This window comes from Ornithodoros turicata, chromosome 1, assembly GCF_037126465.1.
Source record: "Ornithodoros turicata isolate Travis chromosome 1, ASM3712646v1, whole genome shotgun sequence".
In the NCBI taxonomy this organism is placed as follows: Eukaryota; Metazoa; Arthropoda; class Arachnida; order Ixodida; family Argasidae; genus Ornithodoros; species Ornithodoros turicata.
In genome coordinates this window covers 187,741,725-187,768,682 of record NC_088201.1, presented here as the reverse complement: position 1 = coordinate 187,768,682, position 26,958 = coordinate 187,741,725, and the positions used below count along the sequence as shown (strand labels likewise).

Genomic DNA, 26,958 nt, shown 5'->3' with positions numbered 1-26,958 from the left:
GGACGACCGGAATGGCACGACCTGACGATCACTGCGACATCGGAGCTGTCGTTAGACGGGCACAGTATTAGTTTGCAACGTCGATTTCTGAACGTGAGATTGCTAGCGCGAGTGCTTGAAACGGGCGCCGTTGAGCAACAGGTGTGGAGAGTGCCCTGAGTATGCTCCATATTCTGGAAAGTGGCGTCCGCGGAGACAAAGAGCTCGCAAAGCGCCGCCAGCGGTTTCTTGCAAGGGTGGCCAGGAGTCTCTGTATGGCCTTCTGAATGCGTCGTGCTTCAGCGATATGACACGGGAGACCGGAACGACGAGCTTTCCGTTCAGCCCGACGACGAATAGCACGCAATCTTTCATACTCTGCACCAATAGCTGAGAAGGCGATGGGGACACGGCGCGCCGTTGTGGTGCGAGTCATCGCATCGGTTACGACTTCAACAAAGGAGGAAGAAGTCAGCTGCAGCTGCTGGTCTCGGTCTGCTGCGGCTGGACCGATAAGCGTTCCAGTCAGAGCTCTTGATGCAGCGTGTAAGCGGAGAGCGCTGCGCACCACGAATATTAATCAGCACAGGGAGGTGATCGCTGCCAAGGAGTTCTACACCAACTTGCCACGAGAAGTCCGCGCTATAGATGAAGACACTGCCGTAAGGTCCAAGCACGAAGACAGGCGCATTGCCTGAATGAACGTTGGTGACCCACCACTGAGGAGGCACAGATCCAAACGCGCAAGCAGAGACGCTAACTGCCGGCCCCTCGCACCAGAACGCGTACTTCCCCAGATGACGTTGTGGGCATTAAAGTCCCCGCAGAGCACGTCGGGAGGAGGAGGAGAGTGAAGTATTTCTTCGAGACTGTCTGTGTTGAAGGCTGACGCCGGCGGTAGTAAGGAGACAGAACAGTGACGTCCATAGAGCCCAAACGGACTGTGCAGCTGACGCACTGTCCTCTGCCATCCGTTGCAAGGGTCTATGTATGACGGGTATGTCAGAGCGAACGAAAAAGGCTGCAGAGCTTTGACCTTCACGAGGCTTGGAGACGTACGTTGTATACCCAGATAAGCGAAAAGACTCGGATATCATGCATCCAGAGATGCATATCATGGGGAACTTGTTCCGCCACACGAACTGGCGGAAATCGGGGAGCTTAGACGGCAAACTCCTCGAATTCCACTGAAAGATGGTAGTTGACTTGTACTCCACTGCAGCTAAGCTAGCTCATGCACTGTTCGCTGAAGATTCTAAGACAATCCGTGCCTACACAATCAGTAAGGAAGGAACAGTAGCAGGTAGGGAGAAGAAGAGATGCAGAAGACAGAAGAGAGAAGGGGGGACAAGGTATGGCCGATGTGATAGCCGTTATGACCAGCTATGTCGTTGCCTGCGGCCTCTTCGAGGCGACACCATCGTCCACTGAGCAGTATTTCAGTCCGCAATGTCGGACGAATCTATGTCGCCCGCAGACTTCAGCTCTTCGTTAATAAGGGTGTCGCTCGAGTGCTCCAAGGGCTCGCTGGGGGGTCAAGCCTTAAAGCTTTGACGACGATCCCAGCCGGTGACGTCGATGGCTTCCGCTTCGAAGAGCCATCACGGTGGTCCATAGTATCTGCCCACGAGGATGAACTCGTGCACTCAACCTCACCGGCGCATGAAGCAGGAACCAAAGATGCCGCTTGGGCCACTGGTTCCCGTGGAATGTTCAAATCACCAGCATCAGCATTCACAGCTCTCCCGGTTTCTGGCGCACATAGTACACTGGCACAGAGGTGTTCATTCACCACCTCCACACCCTCATCAGCATAGTGGTCCATTAGCTCTGTCCCTTGATCCTGAGCAGCTACAGCAGCCGCATAAGGTTGAGGACAAAAGGTGGCTTCACGTCCAAATCGTCGACAAATGCTGCATTGGGGAACGCGGCAGTCCCGACGAATATGTCCCAGGCGTTTGCATCGCAGACAAAGTTGAGGCCGATCTTTGCACAGGACCAACACTTGACTACCACGGATATTGATTAGATGGGGGACGTCCTCAGGCGTGATATCTCTCTTCAGGCGGAGCTTTACAGTTCGGGAAAGAGAACCAACGTTCCCCAACTCAGGGTCGGACCAGGTGATCTTAGCTGTCTCCTCGACGTTGCCGTAGTTCACAAACGCTGCTCGTATATCGTTATATCGTATTCCTTTACAGCAGTGGGAACCCTGTTGAATCGCAAATGAAGAACAGGATTCGTCGCCTCTAATACGACACACTTCTTGCCCTTAACTCTGAGCGCACGGTGAGACAAGAAGCTTGTTTTCGCTGCAGGGGTTCTGAACTGCAAGAGCCAGACGTGGGTGTAGTGGTACTGAACCAGATCTTCTAAGTCAGAGAATTGGAGAAGGGGCCGAAAAGCGAGCTTGAATTCCGTCACAGTGTAAGGCCTACCGGTGACATCGGCATCGAGAACGAAGCAGAGACTGAAGTCCACAGAGGAGTAGTATGGGAGGATAATTTTGTAGTCTTCAGAGGGTTCCACAGAGTCAGTCGAAATAATAGGATGGGAATTAGAAACAGGTTTTACTGGAAAACCTGGCCATGGGCCATTGAAATTGAGGAGCTCTGGGAGAGCGTGACCGCCATACACGTGCTGCTGTATGGTCCTGTATCGTGAATAAATGGATGTACAGCTTTCGTTGTAGGTACATAAACATCGACACAGAAAAGATGCACGGGACAGCTGCAAAACCCGTGTCTGACAAATTGTAGAAAAATACTAGCATCCAGAGGACGCTATCATTAGCGAACTAGTGCAGCGAATTATATCGATTTTATGTTACCCATTGAATTGAATTTCATATCACGAGAGCGAATGGTAACACTTGCATGGTCGGCTGTCATGTGCTCCATCGGCTATCTGCAACTACGCCTCTGTACTTTTGCCAGCGCAGGTGCTTGCGGGACCATTTTTTCCGTCCACACAACCAGGGACCTTTTTTTTTTTCTTATAGCCCGCGAATTAATTTCGACATCGTGGATTTCGGAACCGGGAATATCCAGATCCTCCCGATAACTTAAGATGTTCGGAGCTGACTGAGGCGTGCACTCGTAGCGAAAAGACAGGGAAACGGGGAATTATTATTATGGGAGGCGACGGTAGAATTTCTAGCATTTTTCCAGCATTACGAACATTACAGCACAGTCCTGTTGAAAGTTACTGTAATGAATGACTGTAAAGCCCGGCTTGCACTAACCGGAAATACGAGAGATTTTCGTTAGCCTTATGAGACCGTTCAAACAGTTGACTGAGTCCGCACAAACTCGGACCGGCAAAATCGGCCGAACTGACGTTTTCCGTGAAGCTAATAAACTCATCTCACTGTTATATACGCGCACTGTGCGCAGGTATTGATGTGATGCAGGCTCAGAGCATAATCCCTTTACGAGCAACTAAGCTACCTTTTGTACTGGCCTCCAAGGCCATGCCCTAAGCCCATGAAACTAATGAGAAGAGAGAGAGAGAGCGAGAAAGGGGATGCAGGAACCAGCAGGCGCACCGCTTGCGCGGCGGAAGGGTACGTTCCGCGTGGTTTGACACAGGATGACGTGTTTCACTGGGCTTTCAGTTGGTGTGTATCTGTACTCATGTTTACTTGTACTTCTTTACCTTTTTTATATTTATCTTTTACCTGCACTTCTTTATGAAAAGAGGAAGTGGTAAACATATAAATTTGGTATCTATCGATTCCTGAAATATTTTGAGAGAAAGTAAATGGGAAGTTTTTCGAAATGGCTATAGAAGTTTAATAAAAACCTGTTCAAAAAGGGAGCAGAAAAATTTGGTATTTTTTTCACATTCGTGACCGTAAAATACATACGACATGTATCAGAAATGTATCAACGTTGTCCAATTAATCTCGTCTTCCGCTTTATAGTGAAACCACTTGCGTTAAAGCCTGCGCGTTACCGAGAAAAAGCATAAAATATGTTCCATAGGAAATACATTGGGACGGAGAGCTGGTACGCCCTCTTAACTTGCGGAAACAAAGACAAAAACACGTCTATCGGGTGCCGCTATCGTACCCGCCGTTATCTTGGGTTGCAGTTTCTGACTTGCTTTAATCTTTTTCCAGGATGCAAGAGGCGACAGTGTGCTGTTTCACCTTCTCACATTGGGGGTGAAGGAAAGACGGGTCTTCTAAGAAGCTCAATGAAGAAAATATAGGGGAAAAAAAAGGTTTTCCTTCACGAATTTTTTGCGGGGCGATCTATCGAACGGATTTTTGTTCTGAAAACGGCTACGATATCAAGGGACCGAAAGGAACAGATGTTCTCATTGGGACAACTTCGTAGCTTTTATAGTTAAAAGTTAATTAATGAGAGTTAATGAAGACGTCGCCTTATGACGTTGCTAATGCCCTCCTAGGAGTGCGCTTCAGCATATGCTGTATTGCAATAGAATATGTTGGCAGTTAGCTTGGACACCGTGTATATTTATATACACTACAATATTTCTATATTTTCCTACTAACTCTCACCCTTTAATGCTTCAGGTCGTGGCGGCAACGTGTGGCTTAGCCCAACAGGTTGCGCCATGTTCACCGTGTGTGTACACATTTCCGTACAGTCCTTGCTTGGCTGTCGCAGCTCCTTCATACAACACCTGGTTGCTCTAGCCGTTGCCAAGGCAGTACGGGGTGCAAAGGGATATGAAGTAAGCTCTTTCCCACTTCAGAAGTGATGTTTCTGTGGGAAAATATAATAGCATATAGGTAGAAAGAAAGAAACCGAAACGTAGGTCGCACGGGTGCGACCAGCGACGTGTGAAAGCACCGAATGATTTAAAGGATTAGTTCAGCAAGTGTGTCATTGATGTATGTTTCTGTGGGGGTCGTGCTTTTGCCGTTGCCCTTTTGTTTACCTGACATTCTGCGCTACTTGTTGTTCAGCGAAAATTTTAAATAATTTTTAATAGCTAAGAATGCCACGTGGAGCTTAATTATTTTCTCAGGCTTGTTCCATTGATAAGCTCTGTGCAAAGCTTGTAGACCCGAAGAGTAGTAACACTGCTTCTTTACAGAAAATACTTTAGAACCTAACGAATTAACATTAATTTTTTTTACATATAAAGAAAATTTGTTACTTTGGCATTTATTGATGTGACATCTATAGATGCAGCACAAATTGATTTAATTATTATTTGTTTCAGATGGTCGACATTCGGATAAAATGGCCAAATGATATCTACTACGGGAGCGTCTCAAAAATTGGCGGCATACTGATTTCATCTACAGTGAACACAAATGAAATGTGCTGCTATATTGGTAAGACTTAGTTTTGTCCGAAATTGATTCATTCGATCATTGCTTGCCCTATGTCAACTACAATGGGTAGCATCTAAAAATTTCTCCTAGCAGAGTGCTTTGAGCATCTGAACAGACATTGTTTTTTTTCTTTTGTGTGTGTGTGCCCAATGGTTACAATAGTGTAATTAGACAATTATTTAGCATTTATTCCATTGCACAGTGTGTTACCTCTCGCACTTACAGGACAAGCCACCTGACACACCATATAAAATCACACCTATGTTTGCCATCATTTTTGGTTTTTCCTTCTTCCACTCACCAGTGCTTCCCAGTATAGTGTAATATTTTGCTTTGAAAACTAATGTTTTATTCACTTAGCTGATTACACATTTTACTATTTTATTGTTACTGAGGTTGAAGAGACACCCCCTCGGTTGCTCTTCAAAGACAAGCCCTCTCCCATTTCCTTTTCACGCTTTCAAGCTCAGCCATTCAGTATACATCATACTTCCTTTTCTCTATAACATCAATTAATTGTAGGGATGGGCCAACCGAATCCGCGAATCCTTGAATCCTAGGCGGGGATTCGAGATTGGCGAATCCTAATCCCAGTGCACAAAACGGAGAATCGAATCTTTCGAATCCACCAACAACGATTGTCTGCTGCTTTTTAAAATTCGCGCCTACGGAGTCCGCCGAAAACCTGATGAAAGCCCAGCGCAGTGGTTCCCAGACTTGGCCGTTCCGCAGTCCAGAAAACTATAGACAGACGCCAAAGCGGAGAAGCGGACTTTTCGTTGGCCGCTCTCCTTGGCCCAGTCGCCTTGCACCCTAACCAGTGGGCTGTCACTGCCGCCCTCCTCGGTGGTCTCGGAGTCTCGTGAACGGCATGTGAAATGCATGTGACGTCGTTCTAGTGTCTCTTTTCTTCTTCTCCCTCCCCCCGGGGAAGCAAAAAAGCTCGCTTAAGCACGTTGTCGCAAACGGAAGCAAAATTTTCACGGCTTACTTTTCTGGTCAATATGGCGGGTATTCCGTGGTTAAATCTGCTCAAAATTCCGAAAGTTGTCAGCGCGGAAACAGCAACCTCAAACTTGAAACGGAACTGAGGTCCATATGAACTGCTCTTCGTCTGCTGCACTAAAGACCTCGGGAAGAGAGATTGTGCCAAATAGATCCCCGATCCACTCATGTCTCTTGAACTGGCCCTGCGGGAAATAATTCTCAAGCTGAAGCTTTAGAGCCGGGATATGTCCTTTAATATGAAAGGGGACTTGAGCTGTGTCGTCACACAACTCTGCGTCACGACTGCGCGGTGCGCCGAGAAGGCAGGGCGCCTGTGTATGCCGCGATAGCCGCAGACGCCTGTAGCGAGGGCGAGCGTCGTTCGAACGACGTAGATTTTGGCATTCGTGCACGAATGAAATCAGGCAGCGAGGCTGCGTGATGCATCGAAAGCGTCGCGTACCTCGCATGCAAGCGCATTTATGACAAACCTCCAGGTCTGCTGCGACCCGGCCTTCCTGGTAACGCAGAATAGCCAGCGCAGCGTGGCATTCTTTTCTTGTGGGCCGCCTCACGACCCGTTGTTCCGCAACCACTGGCCCACCGGTTAGGTGTTTTCTTGTTTGTTTCTTAGCTGGTTTACATTGATCTGGACTAAAAGAGTTCACGCAGGAACTCTTATATTACACTTTAAAAGTAACATGGTTTTTCTTTGGACTGTCTCTTATTTTTATGGATAGAATTCAGACAGGAGTGGTTATGTCCTGTAGCCAATGGACAGCACGTTACACATATTACATTTAACAGGAACCGTATGCCGGCATGTTTTCTCCTGAAAGTAACCTATTATATAATGTCTTTTTCGTTAGACAGAGATATCAAATTCTGCTTCAAAACACTTTTCAGTAGAAGCATTTTCCCCCTGGCTTCATAACCACTCTTTAGAGGAATGATTCGTAAGATTCGTGGATTCTCAGGACCTTCCTTGGATTCTGATTTGGATCCGAGTTGAGAAAATTCTCTATTCGCCCGTCTTTACTCAATACACATTATCTTTCAACCTCGACAGTCTGTGTGAAGGAAATGTACTGTAAAACCTTTATTGTTCGCGTGCCCATAAGTTTCGGGAATTTTAAAGGTACATAAAAATGTCCAGGAGGATTTGGCACTTCAAACTGGTAACTATGCTGTCAACCATTTCAACTGCTCTACCGCACAAGCGAGAGTGATGTCGATTTTATCAAATGCGTTTGGGAACAGCCTTGGACTCGTCACGAAGGAAGCCAATTAAGCTACAAGTTTTAGCATTCCGAAATTTCCAATTTAACTTCCTTCGAGTATGTCCCCTCTATACGCGATTCACGAGAAACTGAATTCGCAAAATTAAAGGGCTATACAATATCCATTTGCCTTTACTACTAGCAGTCGTAGAATGATACATTTGCCCCTCTTAAAGAGCCACTCTGGACTGGGAAAACAGCGTGTATTTTATTTAGTTCAAGAAAAGAAGGCGTCTCCAGGATTCTATACGCGAAATTTCAACCCAGTTTACGAACGTTGTGCATTACTGTCAATTTTAAGACCTGATGAGCCTCCACACGTTTCGATGACGCAATGAGCGAGTGACGTAATCATAAACTCACAAACTGCAATGATGTCATGTTCTGGAGATGGCATTCGTCTCCCAACACCGGCTTCCGGGGAGGGTCACGTGGTGGACAAGTCATGTGAGGCTTATCAAAAGTGGGGAAAATGGGAAATATGTCTTCTCCCTCCTTTGTGCTTTCTCCAAGGTCGGAGCAGTTGGACGGTATGTCACGTGGGGCTCCGCTACCGGAGTGCAGAAAGTGAGCCCCCCGGAAGACACAAGGGCAACAACGTTGCCAGATAAGAGCCGGGCGCATAACATGACGTCACAGATCTGAAAAATAAAAATTTAATTTATCTAGCTTTCATAGTCACGTAGAGCCGAAATATTTTGCAGGAATGTAAAGTGAGGCAGGAGGATGTCAGTAACATAACTATGGTGGGATTCTGAAGACACGAGATTTAGTCCGCAGTGGCACTTTAACTCATTACACGTTGCATCCATGTTATATTACATACACCCGGCACAGGACTTGTGTCCACCTCCTCGTCCGGCTCACCAAGCGGAGGCCTTTACTACTTTCCTTTCACTGTTGTGAGTTTAGTACTCCACTACTCTACCCCATATTTGTTAGTGACAACTGACGAGGCTAGGTACCGGTCTCGAAGGAGGAAGAATTAACTCTGAAACGCTCCGGGAGGAGCTCCTGGGATTTGAACGTGGCCAAGGGTGTCAGCAATTTAAGAGAGAAGGCTAACACAAGTGGATCTCAGCCTCACCCTGCTGCAAAGCCTAAGACAAGCGTGTGGGAAACAGAAGACACCAAGAAAAGGGTCAAAAACCCCGTGCAAGCCTCCGAGACGTAAAAGGCGCACTCAACTTGAGCAACACAACAGAATACAAAGCAAAGAGGCATGCAAGACAATGAGGCTGTAGCTTCACACGACAGCCGCCGAGATGCCCGCCAGCAAATAACCCCATTTGATGGATCCACACTGGTTATGCAGATAATACCCCTCGTAATAGCTGCACTCAAAGCAGTAGTAGCCTCGCTCCCAAATACACGGGATATCCCAGAAGTCAAGCAAGTTCTCGCACTTGAACCGGAGCTTCTCAGAGTATTCACCGCAACCCATCACGGATAGCTCTACTCCACAGCTTTCGCCGTCCAATGGAATACAAATGGACTGCAAAACAAGCTCAAACGACCTACGAAACTTCCTACATAGATACCTCGTCCCAGTCCTAGCTATACGCGAAGCAAACAGCAAGGGGACTATTCGCCTGGCTAACTATGAAGTGTACCTCTCACAAGGCAACAACCCTCGTACCTTACTGGCAGCTCGCAAAGACCTCCCTTCCTGCCTCCTCTACGTCTCCAATGCATGTGATATCGAATACGTCACCGCAAAGATCAAACTGAAAGGGAGAACAGTCACCGTTATCAAAGTTTACATACCCCCTCATTGCACAGTCTCCCTACGGGAAATAAATAACCTACTTGGGAATCTACCCTCCCATACTGTCATCTGCGGAGATCTAGACGCTCACCCACAGCTCTGGGGGGGGGGGGGGGGGACACAAGACAGACAGAAGAGGACGGCTAATCGAGTCCGCAATTGAGCAAAACGACCTCTGCTTGCTCAATGATGGCTCCCTAACATACTTGAAAGGACCCACATATTCTTCTTCACTGGACCTCACCATATGCACACGTGACATTGCGGCACACTTAGGCTGGACAATTGACGTTGAGACAAGAGGAAGCGACCATATACCAATCCTCATCTCCTATGATGAATACAAGCCAAAGCCTCACAGGAGAACCTTAAGAATATACAACTGGAAAAACTTCAGACAGCACAATACAGCATCCCTTCATGAAGGACACACGCCGAAAGAATTTGCCCAGGAAATTGCAAATAACCTAAAAGCAACCAGCAAGCAGATCAACGTTCCAAAGTCGTATACAAATATCGACATAGAGTATGAACGGCTGCGAGCAGTTTGCCGCCGCGCAGACAGAAAATACAGGAGAAACGGGGACATAAACTGCTGGATCGAAGCCAAAGCTACAAAAGCCAAAATAAAACGACACTTGAAGAAACTATCGATCAAGAGCTGGACAGATACCTACAACAACTTGTCCCCGACAACTACCGCGAATAAGATGTGGACCATAGTAAAAAGCCTCAAATGTGTCCCCTCCCAAGCAGCACCCTTCCGCACCATCTCTCTGAAAACGAAGAGCACAGAAAAAGCAATTGCCAACAGTTTCCTGGTAGCCCTAAACAAGACGTCAAAGGCCTCCACAAGTGCCCTTTACCACCAGTTTCTACGGTCAGCAATTGTGGACAACAGTATGCAAGGCAAAGCCGCCCCCAAAGAACTTAAACGTGCTATCCAAGCAGCCTCAAAAAAAAAAAAAAAAAAAAAGACAGCCCCAGGCACAGACGGGATATCCTGTAAATGCCTAGCAAACATATGACCCAAAGCCTTGAGGATCCTCCTCAAAATCTACAACAAGAGCTGGAGGACAGGTATCGTACCAGAAGAATGGAAAACTGCACGCATAATTCCAGTCAGAAAACCCCAGAAGCCAAAGGAGGAAATTACCTCCTACAGACCAATCAGCCTCACAAGCTGCATTGCCAAAATCACGGAGCGAATGGTTCTGTCTCGAATACAATGGTGGTTGGAGCAAACAAACTACCTACCCGAAGGATTCGCCGGATTTAGAACACCTCACTGTACAACAGACTGCATCACAGACCTCGTAACGGCCGTACAGCATAACAAAGCCTCGTCCATCGTCACAGTAGCAGTCTTCCTTGATATCAAATCAGCGTTTGACTCTGTCAGCCATGCCTACGTACAGAAAGCAGCAAGAAAATCAGGGTTGAATGGAAAAACATTCGCATGGCTCATCAGCTTTCTAACCGACGGAAAAGTGTTTATGGACACCAACGAAGGGAGTACACCCCCAGTCACGCTTGTAGAAGGAGTTCCGCAAGCAGCAGTTCTCAGCCCGACACTCTTCAATCTGCTCATGTCGGAGCTCGCCAGCTTACTACCACTCAAAGTCAAATATACCATGTATGCCGACGACCTCTGCATATGGAGCAGTGGAAGACAGGTCCAGGCAATAGAAAACACACTTCAGCATGCCCTAGTAACCATCGTCATCTTCCTTGAAGAAAGAGCCATGGACCTCTCAACCAGCAGAACAGCCTACTTACCCTTTACAGGAAAACGGCTGAAAAACCTTAAACTCACAGTGGCCGGAACCGAAATTAGGCGGGTCACCAAGCACAAATACCTGGGAGTCACCATCAATAGGAATACAACATGGGGTGACCAAGTTCAACACCTGGAAAAATCCACAAGAACCTACACAAACATAATGAAAATCATTGGCGGATACCGATGGGGTAACAACAAGGATCTTCAAACAATGCACCGTGGCCTCATCAGACAAACAATAGCCTACAGCATCCCTTGCCTTCCAAATCTCTGTCCGTCTCAGGATAACAGACTGCAACGTATCCTAAGTCGCAGTCTACGAATCTGCCTGGGACTTCCTAGAACTGTCAGAACGGATATAGTACTTGCCGAAAGAAGAGAGCCACCCATCCAAACCCTTCGCAAACAAGAAACTGCGCGCCACCTTATCCGTCTCCTCACAAGACACTACGTGCACCCACTCATCGACAAGATAAAGCAACGCACCAAATGTAGCATCTACAAGGCCATCCGATACAGTGACCGCATCTTTCCTAAGCATCGAGCAAAAATACACTATCAGGACACGGCCCCCTGGCTCCTACTCCCACCAAAGATCTCCACTGAATTACCAGGGATAGACAAGAAAAACGAAACACTACAAGTGGCCCTAAAATAATAATAATAATTGGTTGTTTACGTCGCGAGACAACTGAGATCATGAGCGACGCCACAGCGGTCGGTCTGTGGAAGTGGCCCTAAAAGCACAAGCCATGACACATATTGAAGAAAACTCCCCGGTAGCAATGCAGGTGTATACTGACGGTTTCACATCGAAAAACAGATCAACCAGTGCTTTCGTAACCGACGGCATAACAAAAGCGTACAGGTTGTCGCACAAGACAACATCCACGGCAGCAGAGCAACACGCAAATGTGAAAGCTCTACGCCACATCAGAAAATCCCAAGCCGGGACATGGGTAGTGTGCTTCGACTCCAGAGCGGCCCTCTACTCCATACAAAAGCAGGGCCCACAAGACCGTATTGTCTACAACATCATGAAGGCGCACAGCGAAGCCGAAGCCTTAGGACACAATATATCACTCCAACGGATACCGTTTCACTGCGACATCTCCGGAAATGAATGCGCAGACAGAGCTGCAAAGGAAGCCCTTAGCAAAAGTAGGATATCTGCACAAAGCCAGATCCCAAGAGCCTTCTCCGTAAAAGTACAGAAAGAAGACCACGCACAATTTGGAAACAATCAATGAGACCAAAGGACTACCTTGCATTCATCGACCCTGAAGCAGACAGCATAATTCCAAATGGAATTGAACGATCAGCCAAAACAGCCATACATCGCACACGACTTGGAGCGCTATACACAGGAACTACAAGGCACCAGCTATGGCTCTGCGACTCAGACGTTTGCAAACAATGCAAAGTCCCAGAGGATACACACCACATAATCATGCACTGCCCAGAATATAGCCAAACCAGACTCTAACTCCAACAGACTCTAGCGGCACTGGACAACAGACCTTTCTCCTTTTGCAAGATTACCGGAAGATGGCCCACAAGGCACCAACAATCCAAAGCACCGACAGAGGTCTTAAAAGACAGCGGTATAAAGGACCACTTCTAAATTCCATCACTCCCGATTGTTATATTTTAACACGTAAGAACTGGAGCTGCAGGCGCCCTTAGGACAGCCACCTAGCTCCAGTACACCACAATCCAGTTAAACTTATCTATCTATAAGAGCATACTAGAAATCGCTTAGACATGTTGTCCTCCATCAGTGATGTGAAGCGTGATGTGCAATGTGCACGTTAAGTGAAATCAACTCACGAGTCAACCACTGTTGGCGTTGCTCATGATCATGGATATCTCGTGATATAGAGGCATACTCGAAAAACGTTATCATGACGTTTGTAGACACACTGAAACCGAAACAAATCGGAAAGAAGGGGGCTGCGTTCCACGAATGGGCACTTGTTCGCTACCCCCTATTGACAGAAAAGTAGGACCGAAGGTCGTGTCCCTTTCACGGACCATTGTAATCCCCTCAATACCGTGGCTTTCGAGCGCGACCTTCGTCCTAGCTTCGAGCGTAGTTCAACTCTACTAAATTGGTGGCGCTGTCCAACGCTATGACATCATTTGTTTACAAGCAGGGAGGGGTCTACTCCTATGGATATATTCATGCCATAGAGCCAAGTTTGTTGTATACTCGTTATCTGATAATCTTGGTGGTTATTTCCCTTGTATTGGGTGAATAACGGAGGGTAACACACAAAAGCTACCATCACAGAAGTACACTCGCTTAAAGGGACGGTCGTATCTGTTCCGGTCGATTTCGAAACTATAGTGTCGTTTAATTCCTCGCGGACCAGTGACCACGGTATCGAAAATCCCACTCGAGAAATCGCGTGGTGTAGTTTGACTGTTCTTCCACGGAATGCATGACAAGACTAGAAGCCGGCTGTTGAAAGCATGCCGGAATTCCCTCTCTGGAACAACGGGAAAACGCCATTCTGTAACCGGCCAATGATGGCACGCCTTTGAGAAAAGGAATCCCAGTCAGAAAATTATGTCCCACGTCCCAGAATTATGTTCAGACAATTATGACCATTAGGTCCCAGATTATCCCACGGCTGTCCATCGGTCCCACTTTCACGAAGATACGGATATCCACAGAATCCAGCGGACATCCTATTGAGATTCACTTGGCCGGGCTTCGAACTTCTTCCGAATGTCCACTTCGCGGACATAGCCGGGAGATATGGGAACAGGAGCTCTCTTGGATGCAGTATATGTATCTTAAGTGAATGTTACTTTTTATTTTTTAAATGTAAGTACGCCGTGTAGCAGAATATTTAGTGTCTTTCTGCCATTTTTTACCATCTGCCACCGTCGCCGGTCCCTTCATTTTCTCTTGCTCCGCTTTGTTTCCCATGAGGGAAAATGAGCGCGGCTTTTCAAACCTAGAAAAAGAACAAAAACAAAAATAAAACTACACGTGATTGACCACCCAGCGAAAGAGTTAGGAAATGAAGTGCCAATCCCTTGCAAAAAGAATGCATATACTATACATTGGTGTTCTCGCGAGCTTCTACACACTCGAGAGCCCTGTTCGCCTGTGAGTCAAAATGAAGGGTTAGATGTCTAAATTAGTTCTATTGCGTACACAAACAATGAGGAACTGCTTCGCGTACTAAGTCACCATGGAGATAATGTCTGTGTTTCTTACTCATTTGGTTTGAGAAAGTGAGTTGGTCCATGAAAAGTCGAATATATGCAGTGCCTACATCGTCTCGCGTTTATCGCTCTCTTGCAATAAGTGATCCATACAGCCTCGTATCCCGGAGCTGAGTAGGACTATCCGTGGATATCCCAGTATATCCCTAAATATCCCAGGGAAGTCCCACGGAGGTTGATTTTCGGACATTGGGATTGGGATCTCTTTCGGACGTCCGTAGGTGATGGTGTTCTGTCTGGGATGTGCCACTTTTCGAAGGAAAACAATAGCCAGGTTGGTTTGCGGCCTATCCTGAACATCGGGGTATCGCTTTCATGGATGGGTTTCCGGATGCAAGCATCCCATTAACTACAACTGCCACTACGATATCCCAGAGCTCGCTAACTGTTTCGGAACGTGACAATTTCTCTTTCTTGTGTAGCAAACAGCGTTCTGCGTTGTACTGACATCGCAATTCTTCGGCGGAGTTCCTTGCGTCCTCAAATATCAAAATGCCAGAAGTTATTAAACAAGTCGAACACTTTGTAAAAAATGTGAATAACATGCACACCTTTTTTCTTAAACGCTGCCTCCCCCACCCAATCATTCTAAGCAATTTGGAAGGGTACATTGCCCGTACATAAGTATGGAAGATGTGAAAGACCAGTCAAGTAGGTCATGCTTGCTCTTAAAGGTACTGTCAAGCAGCAGGCATGCTGTTAATGTTGGCAGCGGCATTTGAAAGCTTATTACTAGAGAAACCCAAGCTGCAAATTTTATGTGCGCCAGAAAACTCTTAGTATTTTTAATCACGACTAAAATTGGTGTGAAAAGACGAGGGGCGACGCCTGGTGGGAAAGAACCGCACATTCGCCGAGCAACAGTGTTACATATCCTCAACATTCTAACGAGTCCTTTGACCACCACCACCATTACCCTCTATCGGCTAAGTCTTGGGCTAAGCAGCCGTCTTCTTGAACCTTCTTTGAAAAGTTCGTTCAAACGAGATGTTTCCTGACATATATTCTCTCAAAATGCGAAAACGTTGGTGTATCGTGCGCATGAGTAACAGAACTGTCAGCAGAATCACCATGAGAGTCACCTACGCAAAAATGCACCACGTCCGGCGAAACGGCGGGGTGATGGCAGCGGTCCACAGATGTCGCTGTACGCTCCCATTGTTATTGGCATGTCTATGTTCGCCGCCCTACGTGGCGGGAAGTGCGAATTTCTTATGTTTTTTTATGAAGGGGTTGCAATACTGACACGTATGGTCAAGCGTAGGACTAGCCTATTGTACAGGAGATGGCACCTGCGCAAATAGACGAGTTCAGAAAATCCCAGTGCTCTTTGCGCACGCATTGCATCCTGGGCGCTTGCTGAGCGGGGGAACAGGGAATAATTCTTTACATTAATTACATTTATCTTTACATTAATTACATTTCGCTTTCGCTGACCTTGACACGTCGTGGGCAATGGACCGGCAGGGGAGAAATCGGAATCGTTTGGAGGCCACCCCTTTCTTTCGTATCAGTAATCTCCCACAGTTCTAAGCGATGCTAAGCGCTCTGGGATTTTCTGAACTCCTCTGTTCGAACTATTCAAAAAAGAAAGAAAGAATGAAAGAATATAACTTAGCTGAAAATCTGTACACGGTGGGGAAGTGTGCTGGATATGGCTTGACGAGGAAGGAAAGTATTCTGTGCACCGAGCTTGAAATACTTTAGCAATACTTGTTGCCGAAAGTATTAAGTAGCAAAATGCCGGAAAAGTATTTAAAATACTGTATTTTGGGTACGTACTCAAGATACGTACAAGTCTGCATTTATTATATGCTGGTGATTATAAATACTGATCATTTCCCTGTGTGCTTGAAGGTTGCGGCATTAATGTGTCAAACAGTCAGCCAACAGTATGCATAAACGATGTTGCCAAAGTGGTGGCAGAGAATAGACAGATGCCAGCACCCCAGCTGCTGCTCCCTGAAGAAGTCATTGCAAGAATACTGAATGAACTGGAGATCCTTATCGCCCGTTTCCAAAGTGGACAGATCGATTCTGTGTTACAAGATTACTACAGTGTCTGGCTTCACAGGTGAGTGAAATGTTTTTCGTGACACATGAAATCTGTCTGAAACAAAACATAATTGATGGACAAGGGCGAAAAACAGCCTCCAATACTTGGAAGTTGAACTTGTTGTCAGCCTCAGCCAAACAGAACAACCATGGACTAGCTATTAAATTGACGAATGAAAATTTGAGACATGATGTTTTCTTTCCTTTTTTTTCTTATTGGCAACACGACAAAATATTCTGAACTTAGTACCTTGGAACATCGTTCCTAAGACTTATAGTCTTTGCTAGCGTGTTGTCTTCTTTCGTTTTTGTAGAAAAACGTTGTAGGTTTGTTCCTTCCATAAAAAAGCGTACGTGGACAAAAAGCAAATATACTCATACTAATAAGGAAAGTACATTCCTCCTGTCGAGCATACAACGCAGCACATTATTGTGATATCCAGTGTCAATTACGTCAGCACCGCCGCAAGGCTTTGGTAGCTTATCCAATATCACTGCGCCGCCATTCCCTTGATATACTACCCAGTGTTTAAGTTCTCGACTGCGCGGCGTACCTTTGTGTTGATCGCGTTTCACTCTTCCTTTACGAAATAAAGTTCACGCACAGAGAGCACGACGTTGCAGTTGCTACGCCGTGGCTCGAAGGCATACAACTCGCCATGATGTCTGTGTGTTTCTATACTTACGCCATCCCGCGACTATGATAATTATGTGTTGCGCCACCTTTTAATAGTGCAAATACAGCATAACAGTGAGAGCAATCTTATTGCTGCATTTCATTAATTTTTTACCTTCAAATGTTTTTTTTTTTATTTGCGCTGAGTCTTCCTTGCAACGTTTGTATAGAATCATGATTTACAATCGCCTGATTTAAAAAGAGGACACTGAAAGAAAAAAATGTAAGATGATTCACACTTGTGTCTGATGTTCTCAGGAAATGGGTAGTCTTCATTCCTGTCATGTAAGATGTGCGCTCACATAGGTGATCACTTCATGGTGTGCACAACAAAAGGCACCCTGTGCACATCACATGGGAGTCATCTATGAGCTCTACAAATGTGCCATGCTCACATTTCTTCCATGAAAATATTATCCAGTGCTCAGACGTTGCAGCACTCAAAAACAGATTTAATTTCTAGGGACTTGCAGTGTTTCTTTCGGACTGCACTCAACACTGGGGTTGATTAAATTATTGCGTGTTATGAAAAGAGCATTAGGTTTCACTGTAACGTTAGTAGAAATTTAAATTTCTGAATTTAATTTAAATTTTAATTTCCTATTGCCAATATCCAATAACATTCTCAATTGCAATTCATATTGGTTGCATCGTTTCCAATACAACCTAACTGGATTCCAATATGCCCTAATTGGAAGCAAATTTACCAAGACTGGAGTCCAATAAGTTGCAATTGGAAGCCAATTTGCCGAGACTGGAGTTCAGTAAGTTGCAATTTTGAACCAAATTGCTGAGATTGGAGTCCACTAAGTTCAATTGGGACGGATCGAAGGAGTGGTAGCCCCCATGCATGGAAGCATATGCACAGCCAAGCATAGAACATTTTTTGTTGAAACGGAGACCTCGCAACAAATTGGATTTAAAGCTCACAATCACTTGCGCCAGCAGAACACAGTTGTGAAATATCTCACATGAAAAGGAAGGCGGTATCATAAAAACGACTTTTGAAACTTGAAAAAGTCTGTCTCCTACCCGAGCGTCGATTCAAGTATTTCTTCTCTCTTCCGCTGATTGGCCAACTTGGCCTTGCATTAGTCATACCATTCCTGCGCTATTTCCTTACTCTCAGTGGAGCAGGTGACCGCTTTCTTTCTATCAGTGTCCGCGCAATCTGATCTCGAATCTTCGCCCATTGTTTTGTTTCGGGAATGTAAGACAGCTACTGCGACCAGCGCTGTTCGCTCCACGCAGAGTGATGTAAACGCAGTGACCTTGGGAGAGAAAAAAAAATCAGCGGCCTCCTCTCCACCTTCGTGTTTCGGTTTGATTGCGTCCTTATGTGAGGCATAAAGGCCGAAACGCATTGGACTCTGCGTCAAAACGTTGCGCGCACGCCATGGTCTTGCACACGCGGCGAAGAAACGCTAGCGAGGCGACCACCCAAAATGCATGGGACGCGTACGGAGCGAGTGACGCGCGCCACTGTTGCTATAGTCGTCGACCACAAATATCTGTTAGAACGTGCAGATGCTCTTCTTTCCTGTTGTTCCTGCGTTCCTTTATTCCAGATACCATTAAAATGTTCACGTAAATTCAGTGTGATGGATAATGTCCCAAAATTTATGCGAGCTGCTCATACGCCACCTTGTCTGCCGCACGACGGCCATGGTTCTGTCTACTTCTCGGAAAACGCGTCCAGACGCGGGCGAATATCTGTAGTCGACAGATACAGGCGTACGCCCTCCGCGCGCGTTGAAAAACTGGTTTTTACGAAGTCATACGCGCGCCGAGCGCGCGCGCGTCCTGAAAACGTCGGGAAACGCTCCATGCGTTTAGCCCTTTAATCTTCACATGAGAAGGACGCAAAGTTAACGGTAGGTAGAGAGTGAACGTTAGGCACCAAATACGATGTGCAGCAATTTTTTTTCCCGATCGTTCCGAAGTATCCCTTTCAATTCAATGCGTCACCACACTTACCACAATGCCCATGCGCATGGCCCTTCATGATGCCAACGCCATCTGCGCCGGGTTCGAGACACTGCACCATCAGAGCTATGTGCCCCCCTAGTTTTCTTTCAGCTTTGTTTCCTTACATTTAATATTTCTTAATTTCCCACGCCACTGAGACTTACGCTACATACAGGGTGTTCCACAAAAAATTAGCAAAAGTTTTTTACAGAACGGTTCATCACACACCAAAAAGACGGACTACATAGTTTTACAGTGGTGTGAGGGCACTCAAACTGTTTGTTTTGTAATTAATTAACAAATTACGTGAAATTGATTAGGAAGTTTTAATTGCAAGGATCACAGCCAAAATGTCAATGAGAAGGTGGTTGCGGGGGACACGATGACACGAAACCCACTGATTGCAAATTTGTACCTCGAACGGATCCTTTTTTTTTTTTTTTTTTTAGGCTCCAAAGACTAACTGCGGGGTTTTTTGTCGCGGGACTTGTTGAAGACGCGCGAGGAGCGCGTTCTTGAGCGCCCTGTTATGGAACGAAGACTATGGTCATATTATCATTGAAATTTTGACATTTTGGCCTGACATTGATTGCCTCGGGCGTCTGCGACAGCTCCCGCATTTTTTTTTGTGCAAACCCCAAAGTTTTCGTCTCGTCGGCCCCGTGTTGCACCCCAACCAGTGGGCTGTCACTGCCCATCTCCTGGGTTTTCTCCGAGTCTCAGGACTCGTCAACTGTATGCAACGTTGTGCTAGTGTTTATTCTCTTCTTTCTTTCCTTCCTTTTCCTTTCTTTTTGTTTTGCCCGGTTTTCTTTTTTCTTTCCTTCCTTTGTTTCGATTCCCCTGTTTTTATTTTTCTCCCTTTCCTTTTTTGATTACCCCTTTTAGTTTTTCTTTCTCCTTTCTTTTCTTTTTGCCCTTTTTTTCCTTTTTTTTTGGAATCACAAGCCGGCTCTTTGCCTGACTAACCTTTCCTTTCATTTTTCTTTTCTTAATAAACATATCCCCCCCCCCCAATTTAGTCTTTGGAGTGGGGGGCAAAAAGGATCCGTTAGAGGTACACATTTGCATCAACGAGTTCCGTGTTGCTGTATCGCACGCTACAACTTTCCCATCGACATTTTGCCTGTAACGCTCGTAATTAAAAGATGCCAGTGGAAAACGCAGAGGAACACCAGCAACGAAGATAACAATTTTCAAGTGGAGGAGCCCTTAGGCTTTTTCGGAGCGTTTTGAAAGGAGCATTCTACCGTTTCACGGAGCGTCCAACGTCGGTATGACACTTCCCACAGGTCAACAGGTCCCCGCCAGCCCTGCCAGACGACAACGGATAGGGAGCCCTTCCTCCGGTGATCCCGAAAATACACAGGCCGTGAATGTTCCCGATAACACCATGGACACTTCAGTACCGGCAGCTCATCAGCTGACAGATGAGATGAACGATGGCAACCTTGCCACTTCTCTTCATGACCCGTTCACCACTGTCACCTACAGGAAAAACCGAACCGGCGGTATTCCCATACTCTTTCGATCAGCAACTAGTGACTACTCCTTCTGGAAGGTGAATCCGAATGCGGTCGCTAGTGAGATACGCCTGCTAGCCCAACAACAAGTTATGCACCACCGTTTCCACCGAGATCGCTCTCTTTTCGTCTCCATACGGTCCGAAGCAGCTGCCTGAAACCTTTTGTCAGCTAAATGATTAGGTGGGATTGCGGTTATACCATCAATACCCCAATCGTATGCCAGGAATATGGGCAAGATATATAATGTTCCCAGAGAGTATTCGAACGAGGACCTCGTGCTCTACCTCAAAGACACAGGTGTTTTATCTGCACGTCGATAGGTTCGGCATGCCATGGTAAAAGATGGCAGTGACGTGTTTACCCCGTTACGGAGCGTTATCCTGATTTTTGAACCTACAGTCCGTCTTCCCCACCGAATTGCCCTCGGATTTCAGACCTTCACAGTCCAAGAGTACATAGAAGGCCCCATACAGTGTTATAACTGCCAACGATTTGGCCATATTGAACGGAATTGCCGAGCTTCTATAATGTGTGGCATATGCGCGGGGCCTCACCAGAGATCAGACTGCAACAATAAAAGAGAGCCAAACAGTGCTAACTGCAGATCCAGGCATCCCGCATCATTTTCTTTGTGTTCTGTGAAGACCGCCGCCACCAAAAGGCACCAAGAGCGCATACTACGACTTCCGTCTCACGCTTCTAGGGGTGGTAGTGCCACACTCCCGCCTGGTACAAATGCACAATTTCCTGCTCTACCACCTCGATCACCTTCCTGGAAGGAGGCATTGGTTGTTCCCATCTTGAAACCAGACAAGCCCCCAAATGCCCTATCCTCCTTTCGCCCTGTGAGCCTGACAAGCTGTATGGGAAAACTGATGGAGAGAATGGTTTTGCATCGCCTCTACTGGTGGCTCTAAAAACAACGTGCGTTCCTTCAAGAAATGGCTGGATTTCGGCGCCACCAAAGCTCCAGGGATCCAGTTCTCGACCTAGTCTTACAGTCCAACATGCTCGTGCCCATCGGCGGATCATCTGACCGGTTTTCCTCGACATCAAGCGCGCATATGATACCGTCTCGTACATTTGTGTGCTGCACGCCTTGCGCTCGTTTGAGGTATCCGGTCGCCTCTTCATCTGGCTCCAAGACTTCCCTACGGACCGAACTGTCGCTCTCCGTACGTCCCAAGGCAAAAGCCCTCAGCATCCTGTTCCTCAAGGAGTCCCCCAAGGAAGTATTCTGAGTCCGACACTCTTTAACGTGGTGATGGCCAGCCTACAATAAGTAATTCCCCGCAAAGTGTCCTTTTCCGTGTATGCCGATGACGTCGCCCTCTGGACAGTAGGAAAATCGTTCCCATCCATACAGCGCCGCCTGCAGCTTGCTTTAAATAATGTACATACGTACCTCACGCACCTTTGGATGGACCTTTCCCCCGAAGAGTGCGTCGAGCTCCTTTTCACACGCAAAGCTGTGACCAATTTTCCTCTTCCAATAAGCTTGAGCCGGTCCGCTTCCACCGCTTCCTTGGCAAGGTAATCGACTCGGACTTGCGCTAGGCTCGACACATTAAACACATTGAAACTAAAGTGCAGCGATGGCTCCTCGCAATTTAACATCTTTCTGGCTCAGGATGGGGCTGTGATCAGCGTTCCCTCCTCTCAGTTCACGCGGCGTTGGTGAGGGCGACTGTGCTTTACAGCCTCAAACACGGCAAGTCCTGGCTGATGCTGGTGAACTACCGGTTGAGGTTCTACGTGAACGTGAAACGGCTCGGCACTTCCGACGTTTGCGAGCTCACATTCCCCGGCACCCGCTTCTCAGGAAAATTCGATACCGCCTTGAAAGCGACTTCTATCGAGTAGCGCAGAGGACACGCCAGACTCTCACTGGCTTCATAGCTGAGGACATTGTACCGCCGGAAGCCCCCTGGTCTCTGCCGGTACCGCCGACTTTCGTAAGCCTTCCGAACCTTCTGGAAAGAAGAGATCAGGTTCCCCTCAAGTCCTTCCAGCTCATTTTCATGCTCTGGTAGACGAGGAGTTTTCTACGTTCACGGCAGCATATACAGATGGCGCATCACGAAACAACAAGTCCACCTCAGCATTTGTCATCCCATCCGAAGTCGTAGTGCACGGAAGACGCCTTTCACATCCAACCTCCTCGACATCTGCGGAACTCTATGCCATCCTTTTCTTTCTACAACACATCGCTGATTTTCTCCCGCGGGAATGGGCAGTTTTCACAGACTCCAAATCTGCACTGCAAGCTGTTGAAAATTCCGGCATACGAGGCCCATCCGCACCCCTGGTCACAGATGTGTTAATGGCTTACCACACTGTCTACGCAGCAGGCTACAGGCTAGTTCTCCAGTGGGTTCCAGCCCATTCTGGTGTCGTGGGAAATGAGCAGGCCGACAGCGCCGCAGAAGCAGCACTCTCGTATCGGAAACGGACCAGTATTGTTCTGCTTAGAGGAGCCCGTCATTCCATTCTGCGACGCCTCGTGACACCCCTGGCTTCCCGCCAATGGACAACCGACATTCACTCCCCATCTATGTTGAGCAGATTTGATCCAACGCTCGCTTTCCGCATGTCACGCAACACCTCTCGTCAAGAGGCTGCATTAATCCACCGAATGCGACTCGATGTGGCCTTTACAGCTCAGTGGCGTTACCGCTTGAGACAAGTTGACTCTCCCACCTGCTGCCACTGTGGTACTCTAGAGGATCTGGAGCACATTCTTCTTCATTGCCCTCACTACCAACCTTCCCGAACCGCACTCTACGAGTCTCTTCGTCAGCTGGACTCTCACCCCTTCTCCCTCTCGAAATTGCTTGGTCCCTGGCCCAATCCAGCCCAGCAACGATCAGCGCTCAAAGCCCTTTTGACATTTCTAGGCACAATCGGACTCCGATCGTTATTGTGAATGGGCTCAGTATTTCATACCCCACATCCCTACCAGCAATGGGGTACAGTATCGCCTCTGGCGATGAACCTCCCCACTCACCTTCTGAAAATAAAGTTGTTGTTTGTAAAACATGACAAATGAATTATAGAATTAAATAGAAAACAAAATACTTGGAGTATCCTCAAGAGGCTTCTTACCGAAGAAGGAGCACAGGCTTCGTGAAAGTTTGTACGTCATTAAATAAAGTTATTCCACGTCCAAGTTTGTCTTTAAAGGGCGGATCCGCAACGGTTGTGCCCAAAATTAAGTGAAGGTTGGTTTCAGCAGAGACCACCCCCCAGATGCTGACAACAGCCTTCGTTTCGTATAAACGTGCGCGTATAATTTATAAACAGCGAAAACGATAAAGCGAAACCGAAACTTTGAGAGCAGGCGGTGGCATCGGAATTGAGGAGCGCCACGCCGTGACGTCAGTCGCGAGATTCGTCTGCCTTGATTCCCATGTGTTGTATTGCATTGAAGAAGCAAGGAAGCAAGTTACGCTCAACGTGCAATCATGGAAACCGACTCCGCATCGGAATAGAACTTCACGGGGCTTCAGCCCGATTCAGACGTGTATTCTGATGAGGAGAATGTCTTGACCGTCACCATAAACCACAACGACTCGCCGTATTGACGGACCCTGTACCAGTGCACGCGTCGCTTGAAACCGAGTCTTCGGACCCATACACTGAAGACTGTCGAACTCAAAGTAACTAATGATGAGTTTCTAATAGGTTGTCGCACATTCTTATACAGGGTGTCCCAGAAAACATGTCATTGAATTATAATAAAAAAATACTACACCACCTATAGTCATGTGGTCAATGACATTTGTTCTTACTGGGTTTTTGCAACCTCCTCATGTGAATGTCGTGTAGCGTAAGTTTAATTATGTAAATTCTTGCGAGCTTAAGTCGGAAATTTGCCTAGTAAATGTCACTTTTTTACCCCACCAATGTGAAGAGCGTGTCTAATTTAGTCAAATTAATGATAATTGACAGGGATATTCAGGAGCTATCCCATCCGAAAAAATAGCCGAACATCATGCTCTACGGAGGTCGCACAGAATAGCGCACAATGAATTTTTCAGCGCAATGTTTGTCAGTCCGACGATAGGAGGCTAGAAACCCAGCCCTCCCCGACATCGCAGAAAGAGATAAAACAGGCACGGCTTATCACGTCCGACTTTCGCTGGGATAATGCTTTCCCTCTCCCAATTTTAGGAACTATTACTTTTTCTATTATCACTCTGTGGACTGGCTTCGGAGCCTCCTTTCGTCGCGCTGATAACGATTGCGCTCAAAAAGTCATCGCGCGTTATGGTCCGGTGCCCCGAAAAGCATGATATTCGGCTATTTTTTCCTATAGGATAGCTCGTGAATATCACTGTCAATTATCATGAATGAATTCGGCACGCTCTTCATATTGGTGGGGTAAAAAAGTGACCTTTACTTGGCAAATTTCCGAGTTCAGTTCGCAAAAATTTACATAATTAAACTTGGAGTACATGACATTCACATTAGGAGGTGACAAAAACCTAATAAGAACAAATGCTGTTGACCGCATGATTCTAGGTGGCGTAGTTATTTTGTTATTCTAATTCAATGACACGTTTTCTGGGGCACCCTGTATATGTGCCACGGGTGCGCGCGTAACATAAAACGTTGCAGGTGCACGTGCGGTCGGTGCCTCCCGCAGGTGCCACTCCGAGTTCCCGCATGAGCCGTCTTTTCGTGTCGAACATTCCTGGCTTAAAATGATGAGAACATGCTCTCGAGCTGGTCTTCCTCCACTTGATTTTGCGCAGCGCCATTTCCCACTCCAAACGACGTTGTTTGTCCGTCGGAAACTGGAAATATGCTACGTCTGTTGTTGTATCCGACCTGTTGCCACAACTGATTATACAGCATGTCTTACCGGCCATCGTGGTGGGTGTAAGATCAGTGTGCGACGTAACGAACACAATTGCTACGGAAAATTTCCTTCGTCAAAACTGCCAAAACACACAGCGAAGCAAGGCGGACGGCGCGGGATATCTCGCGACTTACATCACGCTCAGTGTTGCTTGCAGAAAAGCGCTCGTCGCTCGCATTACCCTGTCACCGAGCGCGTCATAAAAGAAAATCTTTTTTATCAAGTTTGACTCAGTTTTCGAAGGAGATATTTTACGGTCATGGTCGTTGATGGCTAAAGGTGACGAATATTCGAAAATCCCGGAAGAGACCTTATGCGGATTCTCCCTTTAAGTGTGTGTCTTTATTTGTGTGTCCATCCTGGTGTATTTGCAACCCAATGCAACTTGAGGCGTAGGCTGTGTGCACATTCATACAGCGACTATTTGCCAAAAATTTAGGAACAATACATTGCGAATCCTTTTCACCAGCCACGAATCCATACTTCACAGTATTAACGTTAAAAGCTGCTTATAACTTCCTTGTGGAGCTTCCTCATCCAAGTTCTGCATATGTGGCAGCGCATGTGTGAGGACTCGTCGTGTGGTTAGTCATATAGAAATTCGGTAATGCTGGATGACCGGCTGCGGAACCCAGTTTGAGAATCCCTGACTACGGTAACCTATTTGAAATGCATATTAGTTGTATAATTGCAAACTACGCATCATGCTGGCCAATTTAACGTTGTGGCAGTGCCTCAAGACAAATTGCATTGTGCTTTCTTTTCAGTGGCAAAACAGTTACAGTGCAAAGCTTGGGCTGCGAGGCTGTTATCAAAGGACTGGATGAATATGGTTACCTTGTTGTCGAGAGCATGGGGAAAGAGTACAAGCTTCAACCTGATGGAAACAGCTTTGATTTGATGAATAACCTCATCATAATGAGACCCACGTGAACAAAAAAGCGCATCCAGATGTATCCCACAACAGCAACAATAAATGAAGAAGTGATGACGACATGGAATGTTTCCCCGTGGTAGCAACGGGACCCAATACGCCACTTCACTGAGGTTAATACGAGAGGATGAATTATGGTGAACGCGAAGCGATGACAGGTCGGAATTTGTTTTTAGAGCTCTTCGAGGAGGTCAGTGGCTTGCACCAAAGCAAAAAGGGAGCGAAGAACCCGGCACTGATGCGCAGGGGAGCTCCATTGGCTAAGTACTTTGGACAAGCTGAACTGTCTGTTGTCGAGGGGCTTAAGTTGGCGTCGAAGCATCCGGCGTTCACACGTGTAGTGGTCACGGTCCTTGATGATATGGGGCATCGTAGGTGGGGTGTGGCAAGTTGGGCAATGCGCAGCTTAACTCGGTACTCAGGGGTGAAGTCGACGTTGAATCGTAGACGCCGCAGAAGGGATGTAAAGCTGCGAGGGAAGCCACCTTGCGTCTTAATGATAATAATAATAGTCATCATCATAATCAAAATTTATTTTGATAAGGTGCCCATTAACAACCCGAAGGTCTGCGAAATGGTGCACC

At 46.8% G+C, this 26,958-nt stretch overlaps 1 protein-coding gene across 3 annotated transcripts in view; it reads left to right on the top strand.

Annotated features, from left to right (window-relative positions):
• The window catches only part of LOC135378880 (biotin--protein ligase-like), a 48,865-nt gene extending 22,431 nt beyond the window's left edge, over positions 1–26,434 (top strand). For 2 of the 3 annotated variants that reach the window (XM_064612029.1, XM_064612030.1), the window contains exons 7-10: positions 4,523–4,683; positions 5,179–5,293; positions 16,209–16,425; positions 26,208–26,434. In XM_064612029.1, the coding sequence (XP_064468099.1) occupies positions 4,523–4,683; positions 5,179–5,293; positions 16,209–16,425; positions 26,208–26,373 (659 nt within the window). In that variant the 3' untranslated portion in view covers positions 26,374–26,434. The remainder of the gene's footprint in view (positions 1–4,522; positions 4,684–5,178; positions 5,294–16,208; positions 16,426–26,207) is intronic. The other variant, XM_064612031.1, reaches the window with a different exon arrangement.
• Positions 26,435–26,958: the final 524 nt, after the last annotated feature.